Source organism: Budorcas taxicolor, chromosome 11 (assembly GCF_023091745.1).
Source record: "Budorcas taxicolor isolate Tak-1 chromosome 11, Takin1.1, whole genome shotgun sequence".
Classification (NCBI taxonomy): domain Eukaryota; kingdom Metazoa; phylum Chordata; class Mammalia; order Artiodactyla; family Bovidae; genus Budorcas; species Budorcas taxicolor.
The window spans coordinates 145592496-145613550 of NC_068920.1; the positions used below are offsets into that span (position 1 = coordinate 145592496).

General features: G+C 50.5%; 1 protein-coding gene across 1 annotated transcript in view; it reads right to left on the reverse strand.

The window, feature by feature from the left end:
* Positions 1–21055, reverse strand: part of GREB1 (growth regulating estrogen receptor binding 1) — a 127541-nt gene that overhangs the window by 17520 nt on the left and 88966 nt on the right. The window contains exons 14-23 of the mRNA XM_052647845.1: positions 20619–20816; positions 19802–19982; positions 17657–17852; positions 15385–15521; positions 13511–13850; positions 12207–12322; positions 10724–10923; positions 8934–9023; positions 6130–6737; positions 3197–3299 (exon numbers count right to left, since the gene is read on the reverse strand). Of these exons, the coding sequence (XP_052503805.1) occupies positions 3197–3299; positions 6130–6737; positions 8934–9023; positions 10724–10923; positions 12207–12322; positions 13511–13850; positions 15385–15521; positions 17657–17852; positions 19802–19982; positions 20619–20816 (2169 nt within the window). The remainder of the gene's footprint in view (positions 1–3196; positions 3300–6129; positions 6738–8933; positions 9024–10723; positions 10924–12206; positions 12323–13510; positions 13851–15384; positions 15522–17656; positions 17853–19801; positions 19983–20618; positions 20817–21055) is intronic.

Sequence of the window (21055 nt, forward strand, 5' to 3'; positions counted from 1 at the left end):
AAGGCAATGCCAAAGAATGCTCAAACTACCACACAATTGCACTTATCTCACACGCTAGTAAAGTAATGCTCAAAATTCTCCAAGCCAGGCTTCACCGATACTTGAACCGTGAACTTCCAGGTGTTCAAGTTGGTTTTAGAAAAGGCAGAGGAACCAGAGATCAAATTGCCAACATCCACTGGATCATGGAAAAAGCAAGAGAGTTCCAGAAAAACGTCTATTTCTGCTTTATTGACTATGCCAAAGCCTTTGACTGTGTGGATCACAATAAACTGTGGGAAATTCTGAAAGAGATGGGAGTACCACCTGACCTGCCTCTTGAGAAACCTGTGTGCAGGTCAGGAAGCAACAGTTAGATCTGGGCATAGAACAACAGACTGGTTCCATATAGGAAAAGGAGTACGTCAAGGCTGTATATTGTCACCCTGCTTATTTAACTTATATGCAGAGTACATCATGAGAAACGCTGGGCTGGAAGAAGCACAATCTGGAATCAAGATTGCCGGGAGAAATATCAATCACCTCAGATATGCAGATGACACTACCCTTATGGCAGAAAGTGAAGAGGAGCTAAAAAGCCTCTTGATGAAAGTGAAAGAAGAGAGCGAAAAAGCTGGCTTAAAGCTCAACATTCAGAAAACTAAGATCATGGCATTCAGTCCTGTCACTTCATGGCAAATAGATGGGGAAACAGTGGAAACAGTGGCTGACTTTATTTTGGGGGGCTCAAAAATCACTGCAGATGGTGACTGCAGCCATGAAATTAAAAGACACTTACTCCTTGGAAGAAAAGTTATGACCAACCTAGACAGCAAATTAAAAAGCACAGATATTACTTTGTCAACAAAGGTCTATCTAGTTAAGGCTATGGTTTTTCCAGTAGTCATCTATGGATGTGAGAGTTGGACTATAAAGAAAGCTGAGCACTGAGGAACTGATGCTTTTGATCTGTGATGTTGCAGAAGACTCTTGAGAGTCCCTTGGACTGCATGGAGATCCAACCAGTCCGTCCTAAAGGAGATCAGTCCTGGGTGTTCATTGGAAGGACTGATGTTGAAGTTGAAACTCCAATACTTTGGCTCTCTTGCGAAGAGCTGACTCATTTGAAAAGACCCTGATTGGGGGCAGGAGGAGAAGGGGACGACAGAGGATGGGATGGTTGGATGGCATCACTGACTCAATGGACATCACTTTGGGTAAACTCCAGGAGTTGGTGATGGACAGGGAAGCCTGGCCTGCTGCGGTTCACGGGGTCACAAAGAGTCAGACACAACCAAGCGACTAAACTGAACTGATATGTAACACTATGTCCATATAGCTGTATGTGTCCTTATATATATATATAAGTGAAGTCACTCAGTTGTGTCCAACTCTTTGCAACTCTATGGACTGTAGCCTACCATGCTCCTCCGTCCGTGGGGTTCTCCAGCCAAGAATACTGGAGTGGGTTGCCATTTCCTTCTTCAGGAGATCTTCCCAACCCAGCAATCGAACCCAGGTCTGCCTGCGTTGCAGGCAGACGCTTTACCATCTGAGCCACCAGGGAAGCTCATATATATATATCCTAAATGTCCATAAGAGTAAAAAAAGAAGAGGGAGAGGAATGCTTATTATGTATGTAATAGATGCTCAGTGCTTCATATCATTTAATCTTCACAACATCCCGTAAAAGGGAAATTATGCATATTTTGCCAAAGAGAAACCCAAAGCAATAGGAGGGTCATTGAGAAAATAAGGCTGTGAACTTTAACACAGTTCAGGCAAATCCTCTTTATCATGAGTATATCCAACAAAATGTGAGACAGAAACTCAGCAGACCCACTGACTTTCATCTGCAATACAGTTCCAAACTGTGGGGGAAACGGTGGAAAACTCAGAGTGCAGATGAGTGTAGATACGGTTCCTTTTGCCTTCAAAGGAAAGATCAAGGGCTAGACGGGCTTCCTGGGTTCTAAATTTTCTCCCAGTCAAAATGCAAACATAGTTAAGAGTATGTAAAGAAGTTCTCTCTGTGCAAAGGGCAGGACTTCCTTCTTTGTCAAGGCTGACTACATTGCACGTATATACCCCTTCTTTATCCACTCAACTGCTGACACCATACAGTTGTTGTTACACTTTGGTTATTGTGAATGATGCTGCAATGAACATGGTCACTATGCGAGGTGACTGCGGTGACTATTCCACAGTGTGTATCAAATCATCCAGTTGTGCACCTTAAACATACACAATAGAAGTGCTCTTAGATGCCAGTGCAGCCTCCTGGGGCCCCTTCTCTATAATACGTACTCCTTACACGAATCTTCATTCCCAACAGATTCATTCAGTAGGCTGTTTCAGAGTCACCAGAGTGGCTCAAGAAGAGGAAATGGAGGAGGTGCTTTGAGCATGAAACATGTTCAAAGACAGTCTTCCCTTAATCAGGATAAACTCCACTCTGGGAATGAGGAGAAAAGCCTATTCCCCACATATCATGTATTTTTCATTTTGCCCCAAGATGCTGACCTATGTGCTCTGCAGTCTGAAAGGGAATTCTCGTCTGATGGACACTTCCACTTTCTAGAGGCAGCATGCACGCATGCCCAGTCACTTCAGTCGTGTCCAGCTCTGAGACCCCATGGATTGTAGCCCACCAGGCTCCTCTGTCCATAGGATTCTCCAGGCAAGACTAACAGAGTAGGTTGCCACTTCCTACTCCAGGGGATCTTTCCAACCCAGAGATTGAACCCATGTCTCCAGCACTGGCAGGTGGATTCTTGACTCACTGAGCCACCTGGGAAACTCCCTAGAGGCAGCAACCAAATCTAATATGGTTCCAGTTCTGCTACCCCTGAGCTGGCTCCTGAACATGTTACTTAGCAGAAAAATGGATTAACAATATCTGTCTCTCGGTGTGGTAGAGGAAGTAAATGTGGTAATTTCTGTAAAGTATCTGGCACAGTGGTTGACATTTGGAAGGTAGTCAGTAAAGAGCGGTTATTTTTAGTATCGTAATTTTATCTTCCCCAAGGCCTCCCAGGCTCTACTCTAAGATTGAGCAAAATGACTACAAGGGGAAGATGAAAACCATCCAAAGCCCTTGGGAGGGGTCAGATTGTTAACCTGAGAATTCCATCTTAAAAGTGAAAGACACAGCAAGGTCCCTTGAGAAACTGATGGAGATTATTCCAGTCCCCAGGGTCATCAACAGGGAACTCACTGATGTTGATCTCTTCCTCATCGTAAACATCCACTTCCGTCAGCCGAATGAGCATTCTGGACAAAATGCTGAGGAACTGCAGGTAGGCACCCGTCTTCCCGATCTGCAGGGACAGCGAAGTGGGAGCCGACCATCAGTACGTCCATGCCTAGGGCAGGCGCTGGCTGAGCACCTGACTTGCCTCCACTCATTCACCAATCTTAACCATTTCACCCAATTAAAATGAGGGCTGGGGGGATGCAAAGACCTCTGGGGGAAAATGTGGCCTGAAGAAACATGCCACAGGCAGACAGATGAACTCCCATGGGCAGGAGACCCACCTGCTTATCAATCATTGCAAATGTCTTTCCAGATTTTAATTGGCCACACTGTTTAAGCTGTTAGAAATAGACCTCCATCACAAGCTAAATAAAATGTTGCATCAGAAAAAAAAATGAACTGACATTTTAATAATGCCTTAAAAGTCTTGCTCAATTGCAAATTGTGATCTTATATTAATTAATGGATGTATCTGTAGTGGGATACCAAAATTCATTGTGGGAGATGGGAAAGGTTGGCATCACACCTCTCTCCTCCTAAGTCCAGGACTTCCTTCTGTTCTTGTATTGATGGGTCCCCACCCCCATCAAGCCAGCGCTAGGCCAGTATACTATTGGTCTTGCTGCACTGACGTCACAACTGGCTACAAGGGGACCTGGGGGTTAGCCTTCTCTCCTGCCCACCTTGGCATCCTAAGAATGTGCTCTCCAAGTTCTCAGCTTAATGCCTGGTTCATAGGAAGGATTCAACAGATGCTGATGAATGGAAATAACCAACTTCCAAAACGAAAATATGAAATACAACCAGGGGGACCTTTAGAGAAAATATTTGCAATGCATGTAATTCACAAAGGATTAAAATTTATACTCTAAAAGAACAAAGCAAAAGAAAAAAAGTCAAATGGACTAAAGGAAAAATAAATAAGAGAGACAAAACCAGAAAGTCTTGTAAAATAAATACCAGTGACCAATAAAGATATTAAAATATATTCACCCTTACTAATAAAACTATGATATACAAAATAATTTTCCCCTATCAAAAACGCAAAAATTTTAAAGATTGATAACATTCAGTAAGATGAGGGTATGGAAAAACCAGAATTCCTTTATAAAAAACATTTTATTTCCCCTTTTTAAAAAATTACACAAAGTACTATATGCTTATCTAAAAGTGCAAGAAATACAGATCAGTAAAAGAGTAGTGATGTTGCTCAGTCATGTCTGACTCTTTGCAACCTTATCGACTATAGCCTGCCAGGCTCCTTCGTCCATGAGATTTTCTAGGCAAGAATACTGGAGTGGGCTGCAATTTTCTTCTCCAGGGCATCTTCCCAATCTAGGGATCGAACTCAGGTCTCCCACATGGCAGGCAGACTCTTTACCATCTGAGTCACCAAGGAAGCCCAATAATAAAGTAGAATAGTCACAGATTCCAGCCCCCTTCCCTGACAGCTCTCCTGTCAGCGATTTTTGAAGATATTTTCACACATGCAGGCACATACATTTTCTGTGTAATTGATATGACCCTGCTGCTGCTAAGTCACTTCGGTCGTGTCCAACTCTGTGCAACCCCATAGACGGCAGCCCACCAGGCTCCCCTGTCCCTGGATTCTCCAGGCAAGAACACTGGAGTGGGTTGCCATTTCCTTCTCCAATGCATGAAAGTAAAAAATGAAAGTGAAGTCGCACAGTCGTGTCTGACTCTTAGCGACCCCATGGACTGCAGCCTACCAGGCTCCTCCGTCCATGGGATTTTCCAGGCAAGAGTACTGGAGTGGGGTGCCATTGCCTTCTCCAATATGACCCTATGTATATATTATTCTGCAACTTGATCTTTAAAATGGAGATATCTTAGAGAACTTTCAGCATCAGTTTATAAAGATCTAGCTCAAATTTTCTGTGGCTGAACTGCATGATATCCCTGTGCCCAAGTACATTCAATCAAGTTTGACCAACAGAACTCACGGTGTTTCCAGTTTGTTTTTTAACTACTGAAAATTACATAACACAAAAACGAGCACTTTTATACACATTTTTGTGGGTCTGTGTTTCTTGGGGTAGGTACCAGACAAACAAACGAACATGTGAGTGAAAAGGAAACGTGTCTTGAACAGGGACAGTGATGATGACGGGGACAATCGCAGTGCTTTCTAGGGGTCAGACTGACATGTTCCAGGTGGCCTACCATTACTCTCTTGTCTAAAGCTCCTGTTCTTGTGACACAGCTATTAGCTTCCTCATCCTCAGATGAGGACCCTGAGGCAAACAGAGAGCTGGAACTGACCCAGGGAGGAAGGTGATTTTTAGTTTGAATCCAGCCCCAGGCAGTTCCCTGCAGGGCCCACCCTGCACCCCGGCTGTGTGTGGCTGAGCCCCTCTCCCGAGACCCCATATGAACCTCATGCATTCTCATCTCAGGCTCGCAACCCCTGACATTCACACCCAGGTTCCTGCCATGATGACAGGTGAAACTGTCTTTCATTGTCAGAAAAATACAATGAGCTGGGGGATGGAGACAGGCCTTCTGCCTCCCTGTTCTGTTTCACCAAAATCTTGCAGGACAGAAACAGGGGTCAGCTTCCATTGTCAGAGTGAGGGGGAACCGCCCTGACTGGCCGTGAGGACCAAATGGAGTAACGTGGGAAAGGCAGAACCATAATCTGAATGAGCAAGAAGGACCCGCAGAGAACCTCTCCGGCCCCACATCACTCAAAGGAGGAAACTGGGGTCCCTCTACCCGCCCCCTTAGGGCCACAAGAGATGCCGCCTGGGGGATGGCCGATGTGAATAAGGGATGCTCTGACATGCTCTCAGCCCCAAACCAGCCTCTGGGTGTGCACACAAGCCCCCCCGCCACAACCCCTGCAGAGCCCAGGCACACAGGGCAGCACCCACCTGGGGGGGCCCGCTGAGCAGGAGCCGGCGCGGGTGGAAGCCATCCATGCGGCCCTCGGCTCGGTTGCCGTAGTCCATGTGGCCGGGCCGGGGCACCGTCCACTGGCGGTAGTAGAGTGACTGCTCCGTGGACGTCATGGTCTTGCTGAGCAAGGGCCGGAAGGAGCTGGCCCACATGACCGAGTGCGAGGGCAGGAGCGAGGCGGCCTTGGGCAGGCCACTGCCATCCGTGGATGTGACCATGTCATACACCAGCTTGGGCAGGAAGACCACGGGCGGCTGCCGGCAGGCCTTGGTCATGGAGCACTGGGAGGCCTGCAGGACGAGCGGGCCGGCGGCAGGCAGTGCCGGTGAGGAGGCCGAGCCCGAGGAGGACGCCGACAGGGCCGACACCTGGATGCCCCGCTGGCTGCTCTTGAGGCTGGGATCCAGCTGTGGGGTCAGCCCCGGGCTGTGCCTGCTGATGACCGACGGTGGCCCCCCTGCTGCCCGGAGCCTCTGTCTCTCTCCGGGGGCCCTGGCCTCCTCCGAGGGGCCGCAGGGCGGTGGGGACCGGGCCCGCTCCCCCTGTGAGGGTCCAGCCGAGGACTCGCCACACGGTGCCGAGCCTGCAGAGAGACGCCTGTCAGTCAGGGCCTGGGATCCACCACCCCAGCTCCTGCTTCTGCACCACTGACTCCCTTTACCTGCAGTGATGGGAATTTCTGTCAAGGCAATTCCCCTTCTGGTTAAATATGGACTTTTTGTCTTTCGGACAAAACCTAGAGGTGCTGCGGGGAGAGAGCCAGCACCACTCCCCTGGCCCCACGTGCTCCTTCAAGCCTCTGCACCCTCAGCCCCATCTGTCCCAGACCCTCGCCGTCAGCACTCAGCCCACCTCCTGCTCTGTTGCAGGTGGGTCCAAGAGCTCAGATCTCCCCTTTGCACAGCAGAGCAGTGCTTCTGATTCAGAAAAACTCACAGGACTGAAAAGGCTCGACTCTAGCTTCCAGAAGAATTCAAGAGAGAAAATGCAGCACCCACAGCAGCTACCCAAACACAGTGTTTCTTTTGCCCTACCCCACCGGTGGACCACGTTGCAGGCCAAGGTGAGTGTGGGTTCCTGGCACCCAGGAGCGGCACCCTGGTCCGTCTTTTATATCACCCTGTGCATGCTAATTCGTTTCAGTCATATCCAACTCTTTGTGATCCTATGGACCATAGCCCACCAGGCTCCTCTGGTGACGGGATTCTCCAGGCAAGAATACTGGAGTGGGTTGCCATACCCTCCTCCAGGGGATCTTCCTGACGCAGGGACTAAACCCTTGTCTCATCTCCTGCATTGGCAGGTAGGTTCTTTACCACGAGCACCACTCTCACCCTGGACCTCCTGAAAGGTGGGGCTTTCCCCATCTCTGAAACGTGGGGGTTGTACCCAAGGCCGCAAGAAGCATCTCATCAGAGACTCCCTAAGGTCTCAGGGTCCTCTGAGGAATTCTGAGAAAGTCCCCTCACAGGACAGGGAGGCTGGCCGGCAGCCTGGACATTCTACTCTGCCTGACAACACTGCACAGACCAGCAGGTTCCAGAACCTTCTAGAAAGCTGTCAGCCCAGGATCAGGGAAGAACAAAGCACCACACCTCTCTATTCTAATGGCCTGGAGCATCCACTCCTCAGGCTTCCCTGGTGCCCTGGGTCCCTCTGTTGTTTGGGGCAGAAAGATAAAAAAAAGCTGTAGCATTTGGCTTTTCTGACTGACTCGAGCCTATACATCAGACCTTCCTTCCATCACAGAGTCCATGCTCCTGTTGGGAGGCCTCTTTTGACTCCTTCTGTACACATCTGTAAGGGAGATCCTCACTGCTTGACCCACTGTTATCCATGGGCTGATGAGGAGATGGAAGAGAAGAAATCAAAGAAGACCCCAGGCCGAACCCCCTAGTGTGCTCTGACCTTTGCAGCCACGCCATGACCCTAAGCTGTCGCCCCAGGACCACTCACTGCACCCAAGCACCGTACACATCTTCATACCCCAGGATCTCCTCTACCTTCAAAGCCCAAAGGCCAGCTGCTGTCTGAAACCTGCAGGGACCACCGCCTACCCCTAAATCTGCCGCGCTTGGGACAAACTTCTTCCTATACATATGCATAACATCTCATAGTGTGCATGTGTGTGCAGAAAATACACAGCAGCCCCTATTGCAACACAGCCTGGTCCAAAGGAACCATGAATTCCTTGCGAGCAGGTGTGTATCTAATGGGTCCCTCAGTGCCCCGAGCCAGGTAGAGAGCAGGTTCTCCATAAACGTTTGTGGTGGGAGGACACGTGATCTGTCTCACGCGTGCTGCCCCGGACTGCTCCCCTGAGGCCGAGGTGACCCCCAGGACCCACATTCCCCACTCCTCTGCCCAAGTGCGGTCGGGTCCAGGGGTCAGTGGACACTTGATAAATTTTGCTGCTTCTCCCCCGGTGAAGCCTTCTGTGTCTGCTTCTCGGCCCTCACACTCGACAGCAACACTCACCCAGCTCCTCGCCCCATTCCCCAAACCAACAGCTGCCTGCAGTGCACCGAGGGGTGGCCCTCTGACACCACCCAGCACCGGCCTCTTCCCGGGACAGCAGCCACCACAGCCCAAACCCCTCATAATTCCAGAATCACCCCCACCCCTGGCCCAGAAAGATGCCCCTACTCTCTAGAAAGGCCAGTTCATCATAGACCCCTTCTCTTTCCAGTTCTAGTTGAAAAGAATCTCTTTTCAGTCTCTGAAGTCTCAGAAAACCGAAACAGTCCAACCGAGGGATCTTTATCCCCTGGAGACTTACTGGATGCCTTAGAGGAGAGGGATGAAGATGCGGAGTCGTGGGAGCGGGATCGTTCTCTCTTCACGGGGCTCCGCTTCTCTGACGTGGAGCCTGTTTCAAAACACACACAATGAAGAGGCCTAGTAATCATGGTACCATCTGTTACCCTAGCACTTCAGTTTATAAAGTGCATTCACATACAGCATCTCTCATCCAACCATCCCATCAGCCCTCCATCCACCCATCCATCCTTACATCCATCCATCCCTTCATCCACCCATCCATCCATCCATCCATCCTTTCATCCATCCATCCATCCATTCCTCTACCCATCCATCCATCCATCCATTCCTCTATCCATCCACCCATCCATTCCTCCATCCATCCCTCCATCCACCCATCCATTCTTCTGCCCATCCATTCCTCCATCCACCCACCTGCCCATCCATCCATCACTCCATCCATCCATCCACCCATCCATCCGTCCCTCCATCAGCCCATCCACCCATCCATCCACATCCCCAGGCCCCCTCCTCTGAGGGAGCGCTAAGTAGACAGGTGTACGATGCAGGGCAGGTCAGTGAAGCACTGGCAGGTTAGTGGGGCTCCTGCCCAGGGGTCTTGGCTATAGGCTAGAGTAAGGAGGGCAGATAGGGCAGACCTGGGACCCAGGAGCCAGGCACCCACCCAGCAGGAGAAAGCAGGAGAGGGGAGATGTCCTGGTAGAGGTGACCCTGACCCCAGTTCTGAACAGCAAGCTTGGATTTCCAGGTGAAGCATGGGGCAGAGGGAACTCAAGTGGCTGTGAGAGCAACTGTGTGGCCCAGAGGTGACAGAGCAGGGCACAACCATGAGATGAGGGCGGCCAAAGCTCAAGGCGCAGCATGGGGGCCAGGAGCCAAGAGGTGCAAAGGGGAAAGGTGGGTCGGGAGATGCCAAGAGTGTGGATTCACTCCACGGGCAATTTCATGTCAGGGTCCCACCCACACCTGTGAAAAGCTTCTACAGCACCAGGTGGGTCTTTCCTCCCCATTTTACGGATGTGTCATCTGAGGCTAAAAGAGGTGACATGACCTGTCCAAATGCACACAACCAGAGTCGGAGGATGGGCAGGGAAGAGGCGTTCTGGTCTGCGGGCTCTCCTTCGGTCTCACTCTCCACTACACCAAACCCCACAAATGCCCTGTACTTTCACGGCAGCAGCTTTCAATTTTTTTCTCCCTGTCCTGTTGACGACAGCCAGATGCTTTGCACTGCCCTGATTTATGTGTCCTATTAAAACACATGGTGTCAAACTCTCATGTCTGCAGACGAAATTGGCCTGTTTCCATAAATCCCAATAATGGACACCTCCTGTGAATTCACATAGAAGACATAAGCGAGTGAATCTTAAACCAGCCAGTAATTCCACCAGCAATTCAAGCAAGGCATGAACTTAAACCCTAGGAGATCTCCGTTTTTCTTCCTACTTTTTAAGAATCTTAGAGCTTCAAAGAACTTGATGGGATTTCCATATTCTCACACCGCCAAAAATGATGAGTGGTGGTGGGTGGTTTAGTGGCTAAGTCGAGTCTGACTTTTGCAACTCCATAGACTGTAGCCCGCCAGGCTTCTCTGTCCATGGGGCAAGAATACTGGAGCAAGTTGCCATTTCCTTCTCCAAAAATAGGGGGAGGTGAGGCAAAATATGAAATCACTGAAGGATTTTCCCTAAAGATGTTATCTAGATGGTTCTCATTGGGAGCTGCTGACCAGCAGACAGGCCAAGGACCACCCTGAGCGGGGACAGGAGCCTGGACTGGCCTCCCCACCTTCCGTCACCAGCTCCTCATCCTCATTGTCTGTGCTGCTCAGCTTCTCCGCATCGCTCTCCAAGGCCTCGGTCCGGGCGCCCTTCTCCAGGGGAGGTTCACTGCTCACGAAGTACGCAGCCAGGCCCAGCTCCTGCTCCAGGGCCGTCCGCACCAGGCAGGAGGAGTTTATGAGCCGCAGGTCACAGTACCGCAGGGACCTGGGAGGAGGCGGAAGAAGGGATCTATCGAGAGCTTTCTACCAGGAGGCACCGCTGTGTGCCAGGGACCAGCACCCTGCCTGCCTCAGTAGGCCCCCAGGACTCAGGCCAATGGAAATGCAGACAGCACACTGTGAGCCTTGAGCACCAAAGTCCACTGGGTACTTAGCCCTGTGCTGCCTGGAATCAAAAGAACACTGACTTTCTGGTCAGATGAGAACGAGGCTTGAGTTCCAGCCCTGCCTCTTAGTGGCAACAGGACCTTAGACAAAGTGGGCAACTTCTCGGGAGGCTCAGATTTTTTTCATTTGAAGGATATGAATGAATATTAATAACCACTTAAGTGTACTGTTACGAGGGATATATGCAGTCAGTAGACACCTGATTATTCCAACAACATTTAAAATGTGTCCAGGACCATGTCTCGTGCAAGGGAGAGGATGGCCATCAAGTCACTGACACATTGGAAACCAGAGTCTGTCGGGAAGATACTCCAATGAGTCATGACGTATGTGGAGGGGTGGACACATAGGATGGGCTGGGCAGGGCTCGGGGGGGGAACAGCAAAGGGCTTAGAGAGAGGTGGGTGGGGGCTGCAGTCAGGCTCTGTAACTACTGCTCCTGTAACCTCAGGAAAATGGCCTTTCATTCATTCACCTATAAAACAGGGTTGTAATACTAACTTTGCAAGAGGCAAATGCTAGATCAAAAGTCCAGCACAGTGCCTGATACAAAAAGGAGTTCAGTAAAGCTCACTCAAATTTAAGATAAAGGCATTGTCTTAGTCTGATGGAGCTGAGGACTGAAAGACTTGATCCATGACACAGCAACAACCAAGGTCGAACAGTTTGGAGCCGCTTTTAGCTGGCCCGTGAGTCCACGATGCGAAGCGGCCCTTCTCTAAGTGTGGTGTGGCCCAGCGGAAAGAAGCCAGGCAGCACTGAGTCCAGCACCCACCATACCAGCTTAATCTCTAGCAGCCTCGGTTTCCTCATCGGCCCCAAGGCCTCCACCCATGGAGCCCAGTAGCAGTCCCCACACCCACCCCCCTGAGTCCAAGGGGTTCCTGTCTGAGAACTGGGCAAAGCTGCCCAGGCCCAGACACCTTTCACTGCCATTTGCTGGAAAACTGTCACCACAAAGATACAAGCTGCTGATGACTATGATGTGAGTGCACCACTGAGAGTCTGGCAGGGGAAGCCTGACCTGGTAAAGCCCCCAGCGTTGCCCGGGCAGCTGGCTCCTCACAGACCCCCAGGAGCGCAGCCCCCCAACGCACTCACCTTGGTAAGGACTCCCCATGGGGATCCATCCCACTGAAGATCAGGATGCAAGGCAGGCCCTCCAACTCCAAGTACGTCTGAGGCCGCCACTCCGCATCCTCTATGTTCTGCCACACCTGCAGATAATTAAAGAGGGAGACGACTGTGGGATGCCACCCTTCCTGACTAGCCCAGCGCTAAGGGAACCCTGATGTCCTCCTGCTGATTTAGAGCCTTTGCAATGCCTCGTCTGAGCCTTATCAAATTTATACTGCAAATAAGCACCCCGTCAGCTTCACCACTGGATTCCCAGCCATGTAGAACACTGCCTGGCACTCGTGAGCCATTCAAGAAATAATCTGTCAACTGACTGCCTTAATCTTTGCTAGAAAGCATACATCCTCAGGCCTTCCTTGGGGGCTCAGATGATAAAGAATCTGCCTGCAATGCAGGAGATCTGGTTTGATCTCTGGGACAGGAAGCTCCCCTGCAGTGAGGGAATGGCTACCCACTGCAGTATTCTTGCCTGGAGAACTCCATGGACAGAGGAGCCTGGAGGGCTATAGTCTATGGGGTTGCAAACAGTTGCACACAACTGAGTGACTAACACTTCACTTCATATTGTACATCCTCAACTGTCTAACATTTTGTACCATGTTCTCCCCATTGTGGAGCTGTGCCCTCACAATTCCTTCCCAATTGCTCAATATTCTTGCCCTAAGCCTTTCATATCATCTGTCTCCTGGAGGTCTAGCGGAGAGCGAGGTCTATGGGCTAGGCACTGGGATCGTTTTGGGGACTGAGATGTGTGGGGGTGTCCTTGCCCTCCCCTGCTGGGGGAGAAGCCAGATAACAGGTAAGGAAAACAGAACCTGTGCCAGGTTGGGGGTGGAGGGCAAGGAGGGGGAAGTGAGGCTTCCTGAAAGAAGGAAAGACTCTGAGTTGAATTCTGTGGACCAATAGGTATTAGCTAAACAAAAGAGGAGAAGAAATGAACCCCTGGAAAGAAAGAAAATCGTGCCACGGCCCAGAACTTTGAAAGAGCAAGACAGGGTGTTGGGGAGGGTGCAGTTTTTATAAATAATGTGGTAAAGCTGGACTGAAAGATGCAGGTAGGGATGTGGTTAAGAGAGGAGCCTGGAGGGGTGGCCGGGTGTGCAGAGGCCCCGTTGGAAGACACATAAAGTTCATCACCGGTCCACCCCTTCCCCTCTGCTCCCCGCCCCCTGGTCGTCCTGCCCGCCCTCCCAGGTGTCTATCCCCTCCCCCTGGTCATCATCTCCGCCCACCCGTCCTCCTAGGAGTCTGTCCCCGCCTTTCCCCACCTTAAGCTGCTTCAGGAAGTGCTTCCCAATGGTGATGCCCGAGGCGGGGTTCCCCAGAATGATCTCAAAGTGCTCCTCCAGGGCCAGCCGTGCCCGCACGTGGGCCAGCCGCTCATAGGCCACGGCCGCCAGTGGGGAGCAGGGCACCCGCAGCAGGACCATGAGCCCGTGGCCGCAGGGGCACTGCTTCGGGGAGTTGATGAGGTTCTGCGTGATCTCTAGCGTCTCCACGGACGTGTAGTTCTTCATCTGCGAGAGGCCACTCACAGCCATCATGGCGGCCGCGTAGTGCTGCACGAGAACAAAGGTCCTGATCACCGCGCTGTGCAGGCGGGGGAACCTGCAAGGAACAGAGAGACCACGCTGTGACCCGGGGCTGTGACTCCAAGGATGCCCAAGCGCTCTGGGAGAGCAAGGCTCTCCAGGGCCAACCGGTAACCAGACATCTGCCATCCAGGGCAGAGGGCATGCTTGCTGCAGGAGGAGCTGGGGAACTGAACAGAGAAGCAGAGGCAGGACAAAGGTCAGTTCACACAGCCTCAGTGTGACATCTTGGAGGAGATCTTCCCTTGGCAAGGCTACGGGAGCTCAGCTGGCAATCCACCTGGTCTGATGAAATCCATCCGCATCAGAGCTGAATGATAGTTTCCCAAAGGGAGTGCTGGGGAACACTAATCTCACAGGACACTGGACATGCCTTACACGCTAGCCCATTCACAGCACACCTGGCAATGGAAGGCACTGACAACTCTCACTGGGAAAAAGAACCTTTTGGTAAATGTAAGGTTTATCAAACACATATGACCATGGAACCCCTTTTGGCATAACAGCTATTAGTGTGCAGCAGCCTAGTTTGGAACACAGTTTAGGAAGTACAGATTTAACTCACTCCCTTTATCAACAAGTGAGAAAAACAAGCTGTCACAAGGAGAGACGACAGAGCTCAGTTCAACACCCACAGTGAGCAGCAGAGCCATTCACTTTGTTTTATATTGTATGCACATGTGAAGTCACTTCATTTGTGTCTGACTCTTTGGGACCCGATGGACCGTAGCCCACCAGGCTCCTCTGTCTAGGCAAGAATACTGGAGCAGGTTGCCACGTTCTCCTCCAGGGAATCTTCCCGACTCGGGGACTGAACCTGCGTCTCCTGCATTGGCAGGTGGGTTCTTTACTGCTGAGCCACCTGAGAAGCCCCCAATTTTTTTATTAGACAGTCTGTAAATCTGGGCCTGCCTTTTCCACATACACACTGTGTGGATGTCAGCCCTTAACCTCCCTAAGCCTCCGTTTCTTCATCTGTAAAGTGACAACGTTGATACCCACCTCGGGGGTGTGCTGTGACAGGGTTGAAAAGGTAACACTGATTCTCGGTTCAGACCCAGTTCTGTCACTTTCTAGATGTATGGCCTGAGAAAGAGTCTCCCTGAGTCTCAGTTTATTTGCAAATGTGACTAATAATAACAGCTGTCTTGGAGAGGTCGGGAGGACTAAATAAGATAATGAAAGTAAGGCTCTTGGAACAAAACAGGCACATGGTAGATAAACAAAGGAAATAAAGACAAAGCCAACTGATCACCACTCTCTCTCCCTTTACACCTTGTGGCATCTTAATTCCTCCCATTTTCTTGCCCTCCCTTGAGTCTCAGACACACAATCCCACATTCCAGCATATTTCTGTCCATTCTCACTCACATGATATCACCAGCCCAATATGCAAAACAAGGAATAAATTAAGGTCCACTGAAGCGACTTGAGTCACCCAGGAAGGGAGGCAGGTGACCTGCTCCCCAGACATGCCCTGGCTGCGCAGTCATTCCTCACCTGGCACTTGACTACTGAGCAGTTTTAGGAACTTCAGGAGAGCGGTGTACCTTTTTCCCAGTGCAGTGACCATGGCCTCAAAGGAGCTGTCGTATCTCAGCAACGGGAGGCTGTGTCCCGAGAGCGTGGACTCGATGAACTCAGACAGCCCAAAGTACTTCCTGTTCTCAGGATACAAGTCCACGCCCTAAAACAGAGACGCACCTCGGTCATGCCAATGACACATTTGTGGGAACCGTGAATGTCACGTGCTGGGGGCACAGGCGACCTGAACAGCATCTTGCTCTAAAGTGAGCTGACTCGGCAGTGCCCTGGGTGACCTTTTATAAATGTCTTTCCTCTGCAGACCCAGAGCACAGAGCATTCCATGCATAAAGGCCAGTGCCTCCCCATCACTCAAGATATTTCCATTCAACTGATGCTAGTGCCTTGGCCAAGAAGAAAATCAACCTTGTTTTACTTTTTTTTTTTTAGACACACAACTTTCTTTGTTAAAACTGCTTCTTTCCAACAATTTTAATTGGCTTTGCTGCTGCTGCTGCTAAATCACTTCAGTCGCGTCCGACTCTGTGCGACCCCATAGACGGCAGCCCACCAGGCTCCCCCGTCCCTGGGATTCTCCAGGCAAGAACACTGGAGTGGGTTGCCATTTCCTTCTCCAATGCATGAAAGTGAAAAGTGAAAGTGAAGTCGCTCAGTCGTGTCTGACTCTTCACCCCATGGACTGCAGCCCACCAGGCTCCTCTGTCCATGGGATTTTCCAGGCAAGAGTACTGGAGTGGGTTGCCATTGCCTTCTCCTAACTGGCTTTAGGAATAGGCAAATCAATTATTTTTGCATTCAGGTGCTATTACATCAGCAGAAAGAAATGCACTTATCTAACCAATTTTACTCACGTTGATATAAAATTCCTCACAAACTAACATCAGAGCTTATCAAACTTCAGAGAAGAGGGAAGTTGGGGAAGGATGCTAAAACTACAAAAGTGAAAGTGAAAGTCGCTCAGTCATATCCGACTCTTCGCGACAGTCCACAAAATTCTCCAGGCTAGAATACTGGAATGGGTAGCTTTTCCCTTCTCCAGGGGATCTTCCCAACCCAGGGATCAAATCCAGGTCTCCAGCATCACAGGTAGATTCTTTACCATGAACTATGCCCTCAGGTAGCACAAGGCTTAAGCGTGAGGACCATGGGGTCAGCCGGACTGGGTCATATCCCAGTCTGGCTCCAGAACTTTCTAGATGCATGGCTTTAGGTAAGTGGCTTAACCCATCCCCTCTGCCTCATCTTCCCTATTTGTAAATCAGAAATCAATGTAGCATCTGCGTCTTATCCGAGTTCATGAGATAAAGCACTTTGAACGTTGCCTGCCAGGCTCATGGTAAGCACTACATGAAAACAACTGCCGTCACCATCTATTATATATATGTACATGTTTGGCTGTCAGGTGTGAATTGCAGCATGCAGGATCTTTCTTTGGGGCGCAAAGACTCCCCAGTTGTGGTGCTCAGACTTGGTAGTTGCAGTGTGTGAGCTTAGTTGCTCTAGGGCATGTAAGATCTTAGTTCCCCAACCAGGAATCAAACTCTTGTCCCCTGCATTGCAAGGCAGATTCTTAACCACTGGACCACCAGGGAAGTTCCCAGCTGCTGTCTCTGCCTCTGATTCTGAGTCAGTTGGCAGCAAACGAAGCATCAGCACCTTTAGAGGTTGCTCAGATGACTCCGAGACGCTTTGAAAAAGTCCAGAACTTGATGTCTACTGCTTGCTTGTATAATTAGGCAGAATCCAAATATCCAGAGTTTTCACATTACAAGAATGACTGCTGTCTTCTATTTTGGTGAGAAAATGGCAGATGATAAGCTGAAATAAAACTCACTAGGGTTTGTGGATGTGTGTTCAGTTTGAGAAAGGAGATTTTGAACCTCACTGCTGAAGGAGGCAAGGATAGGAAAAATAGGAACACTTCTAGACAAACTTAGAGTCGCCCCATATGGAGCCCAAGTCCTCACAGCCCTGGAAGCCTCGATGTCCAACACCAGGAGAGTGAGAGCTTCAGCCACTCAGAGAGCTTCAGTGACCAGAGAAACAGCAAACCAGGCGCACTCCCTTACGAGCTCTTAAGGAAGAAGCCGAGAAGTGCACCGCAGGAAGGTTTCCAAAGACCAACCAGGGTTAACTCTAACCCTGGGTAGAATCAACGAACCAAGGAGTTGGAACCCACTGACCCCCAGCTGGGCGCATCAGTCAAATCTTTACTAAACAGAGCCTCTCCCAGCCCAACGTCACTGGTGCAGTGGGCTCAACCGCCTGGGCACTCACCTCACTGTAGGAGGCCGGCCAGTGGATCTCGTTGTAGGGGCTGACGAGGGTGTGCTGCGTTTGCAGCGCGTACGGGAAGGAGGTCACGTGGAGTGTCACGATGTTGGGGGCCTCCTTCACCTCCTTGCAGTTGAGCAATCTGTCCACCAGCCCCACAGACGAGTCACTTTGGGAGTAGAGGTTATGAACAGCGCTACTGAGGGAGGAAAAGGGGGAGAAGAAATGGTAAGTGGAACGACCAGCGTCGTCCTGTCACCTGACCAGGATCGAACATTTGGATCAATTGATAATGAGCCCCCCAGTGCTGCCAACAACCGAAGCTTAGAACTCTGCCCTTGACTAGGAAAATGAAATTTTAAAGAAAAATACCAGTGGGATTTCCGGGCAGTACAGTAGTTACAACTCCTTGCCTTCAAGGCCAAGGGCGTGGGTTTGATCCCTGGTTGGGGAACTAAGGTCTTGCAAGCTATAGGGTGTGGCCAAAAAAGAAAAGAAAAAAAATCTGAGTACACTTCAGGTACCTGTCAGGGACTCCCCAGTCATGACCTGTTAAAAGCCTGGCTGGGGGAGCAGTGTTTCCAGAGGAGCGCCTGCACAATACACAGTCCATCTGCTTCTCTAGCACAGGGATGCTCACCCAGCCGTCAACGAGTCACCTTTCTCCCCTGGGCCAACCTGACTGTACACCCATCTCCTGAAGTTCTTTTCTCTAAAGTCCTGTGACCTTGAATTGATCCAAAGAGGACCTAAAATGGTGCATTCTCTACCAAATGTTACAGCATAGGACCAGGAATAGGAAGCACTTTGGACAGAGGCGGAGGAGACAGTCACCTCTTAGCCTTCCTCTGTGGGATGGGGCCCCGACTGTTGTCTTCTGTAAATTGAGGGGGATGGGAAAAAAAATCAGTGCTTCACCTCTTGGGTGGCAGGTCACCACTCAGAAAAACCTACCCACCAAAGGAAAATGGACAATATAGCTTTTTATATAACTCAGAATGTTCAAATTCGCCCAGTGCTAGACTGGACACCCTTTACCTGGGTGAACTTTAAGGCTCTGGCCAGCCCTGCACTTCTGCACCCGCTGTAAATCAGAGCTTTCCTCCAAGGTCTGACCCGTCATCTTCCCTCCCTCCTCATCCAGGTCAGGGGCAGTGTCTAAACGCACAACCCCAGTCTCTCGGAAACGCCCAGGAACCCTGCCAGACTCCAACCTTGAGACTATCTGAAATTCATCCAGATTTACGTTCATTTGAGCCGAGTAAGTGAAATCAGCTTGGGAAGGGCAGCAGCTGTGACCCACATGGTCCAGAGCTGTGAGGCTCGGTCAGGAAGGGGTTGGGTAGAGCTCCTCCCATCTGGATCCCTTTCTGGCACCAGTGCTGTACCCACTGTTCTGCCCCTGCCACCCTTCTCCCCCCAACCCAGCCTGTGATGTTGAGCAAGATGCCCACCTTCTCCAGTTTCCATAATGATCCCTTTTAGAGGCCTTTTAGGGCTTCCCTCATAGCTCAGTTGGTAAAGAATCCATACTGCATCCATACTGCAACACAGGAGACCCAGGTTCAATCCCTGGGTCGGGAAGATCCCCTGGAGAAGGAAATGGCAACCCACTCCAGTATTCTTGCCTAGAGAACCCCACAGACAGAGGAGCCTTGCAGGCTACAGTCAATGGGGTCGCAAACGTCAGACACAATTTAGTGACTAAACCACCACCAGAGGCCACCTGAGATGACCCCTCAGCTAACTTCTGGCCCTATGGTCTGAAACAGCCCCACAGCACCTGCCAACAAATGCCAAGCCCCCAACATCATTCGTCTTTTTAACACTTACGCCCACTGTCGCAAATATTACCCATATGTTGTGTGCACGCACACTTAGTCACTCAGTCATGTCTGACTCTTTGCAACCCCATGGACTGTAGCCCGCCAGGCTTCTCTGTCCATGGGATTTCCCAGGCAAAACTACTGGAGTGGATTGCCATTTCCTTCTCCAAGGGATCTTCCTGACCCAGGGATCAAACCCACATCTCCTGCATCGCCAGGCAGATACTTTACCACTGTGCCACCAGGGAAACCCATATGATCCACACATCTTCATTCAGATAAGGGAAATGCCAGCCCTGCCCTGTGCCACAGCCAGTCTAACCTTACAAGATCCCAGTGGGCGTGGTCGTGGATGAGGACGAAGAGTGTGTGCGGATTCTGAAAGGAGTTTTGCAGGAAGGACTTGAACTTCGTCTGTGCTTCGGCATCAAGCTTCAGAACATATTGCTCCACCCTCTGCCTGGTCACGTGCTCCTTCTCCAAGCCCAGCTCCAGCAAAACCCCTGCAACACAGTGAAAATACATCAGTAGCTCCAAACATGGCTGTGAGGTTTTTGAGTCATCAACAGACCCTTGAGCAGGATCTCCCATGTGGCAGGCTCCAAGCTGGACCCAGAGGCTACAGGGATGGAGGAGTTATGAATGAGTCAGGAAGCCAGATATGAGAATATAGTTCACTGACTTGAGTGGAACAGAGGGAATATTCTAGTGACACCTTGCTTTTAACAGTTTATAAAATCATGAACAAGCTGGGCATCAGCTTCATGAGCTATGAACTGGGGGTGTTAATACTACCCCTTCTGCTTCAGGAACAAAGATGATGTTAGAATCCAAATCTGAATGTAGGTACATCAGAGCTTCTGCAACCAGACAGACATCAGACACTCCCTGAAAGGCCCGTGACATGCCATGTTAAGTTGCTTCAGTCATGTCCGACTCTTTATGACCCCATAGACTGTAGCCTGCCAGGCTCCTCTGTCCATGGGATTCTCCAGGCAAGAATACTGGAGTGGGTTGCCATGCCCTCCTCCAGGGGATCTTCCCAACCCAGGGATCGAACCCATGTCTCCTGTGGCCCCTACATTGCAGGCAGCTTCTTTACCACTGAGCCACCAGGGAAACCCCAAAAGGGCCCATACCTGAATGCCACACGTGGAAGAGGGTCTGCTGGTAAGTCACTTCTGAGGGTGGAATACAAATCAGAAAGTCCACCTTCTCAAAGGATCCCAAGTCCAGATTTTGGGTGCTGGAATCCGCGATTGAACACACGTGGGAGAGGAGCTTCTGGGCCACAGCCAGCTGGAAGGGCCGGATGCGGTGGGGCTCCAGATGGTAACCTGGAACCAGAGCCCCCGTCAGGGTGAGGAGCACCACGAGCAGATCGCTATAGCCCTGGACTCTGCGGGGGACTCAAGCAAGAGCCCCATCCGGCTCACACGGGGATGAGGGAACCGGAAAAGGCCAGCATTCATTGAGTGCCTACTGTGGGCTACGCACCATGCTGGTCATGTCACACCTTATTCCTGATTTAAAAATTAAAAGATGAACAGCACTCGGGGATCTCAGGGGCTGAGAC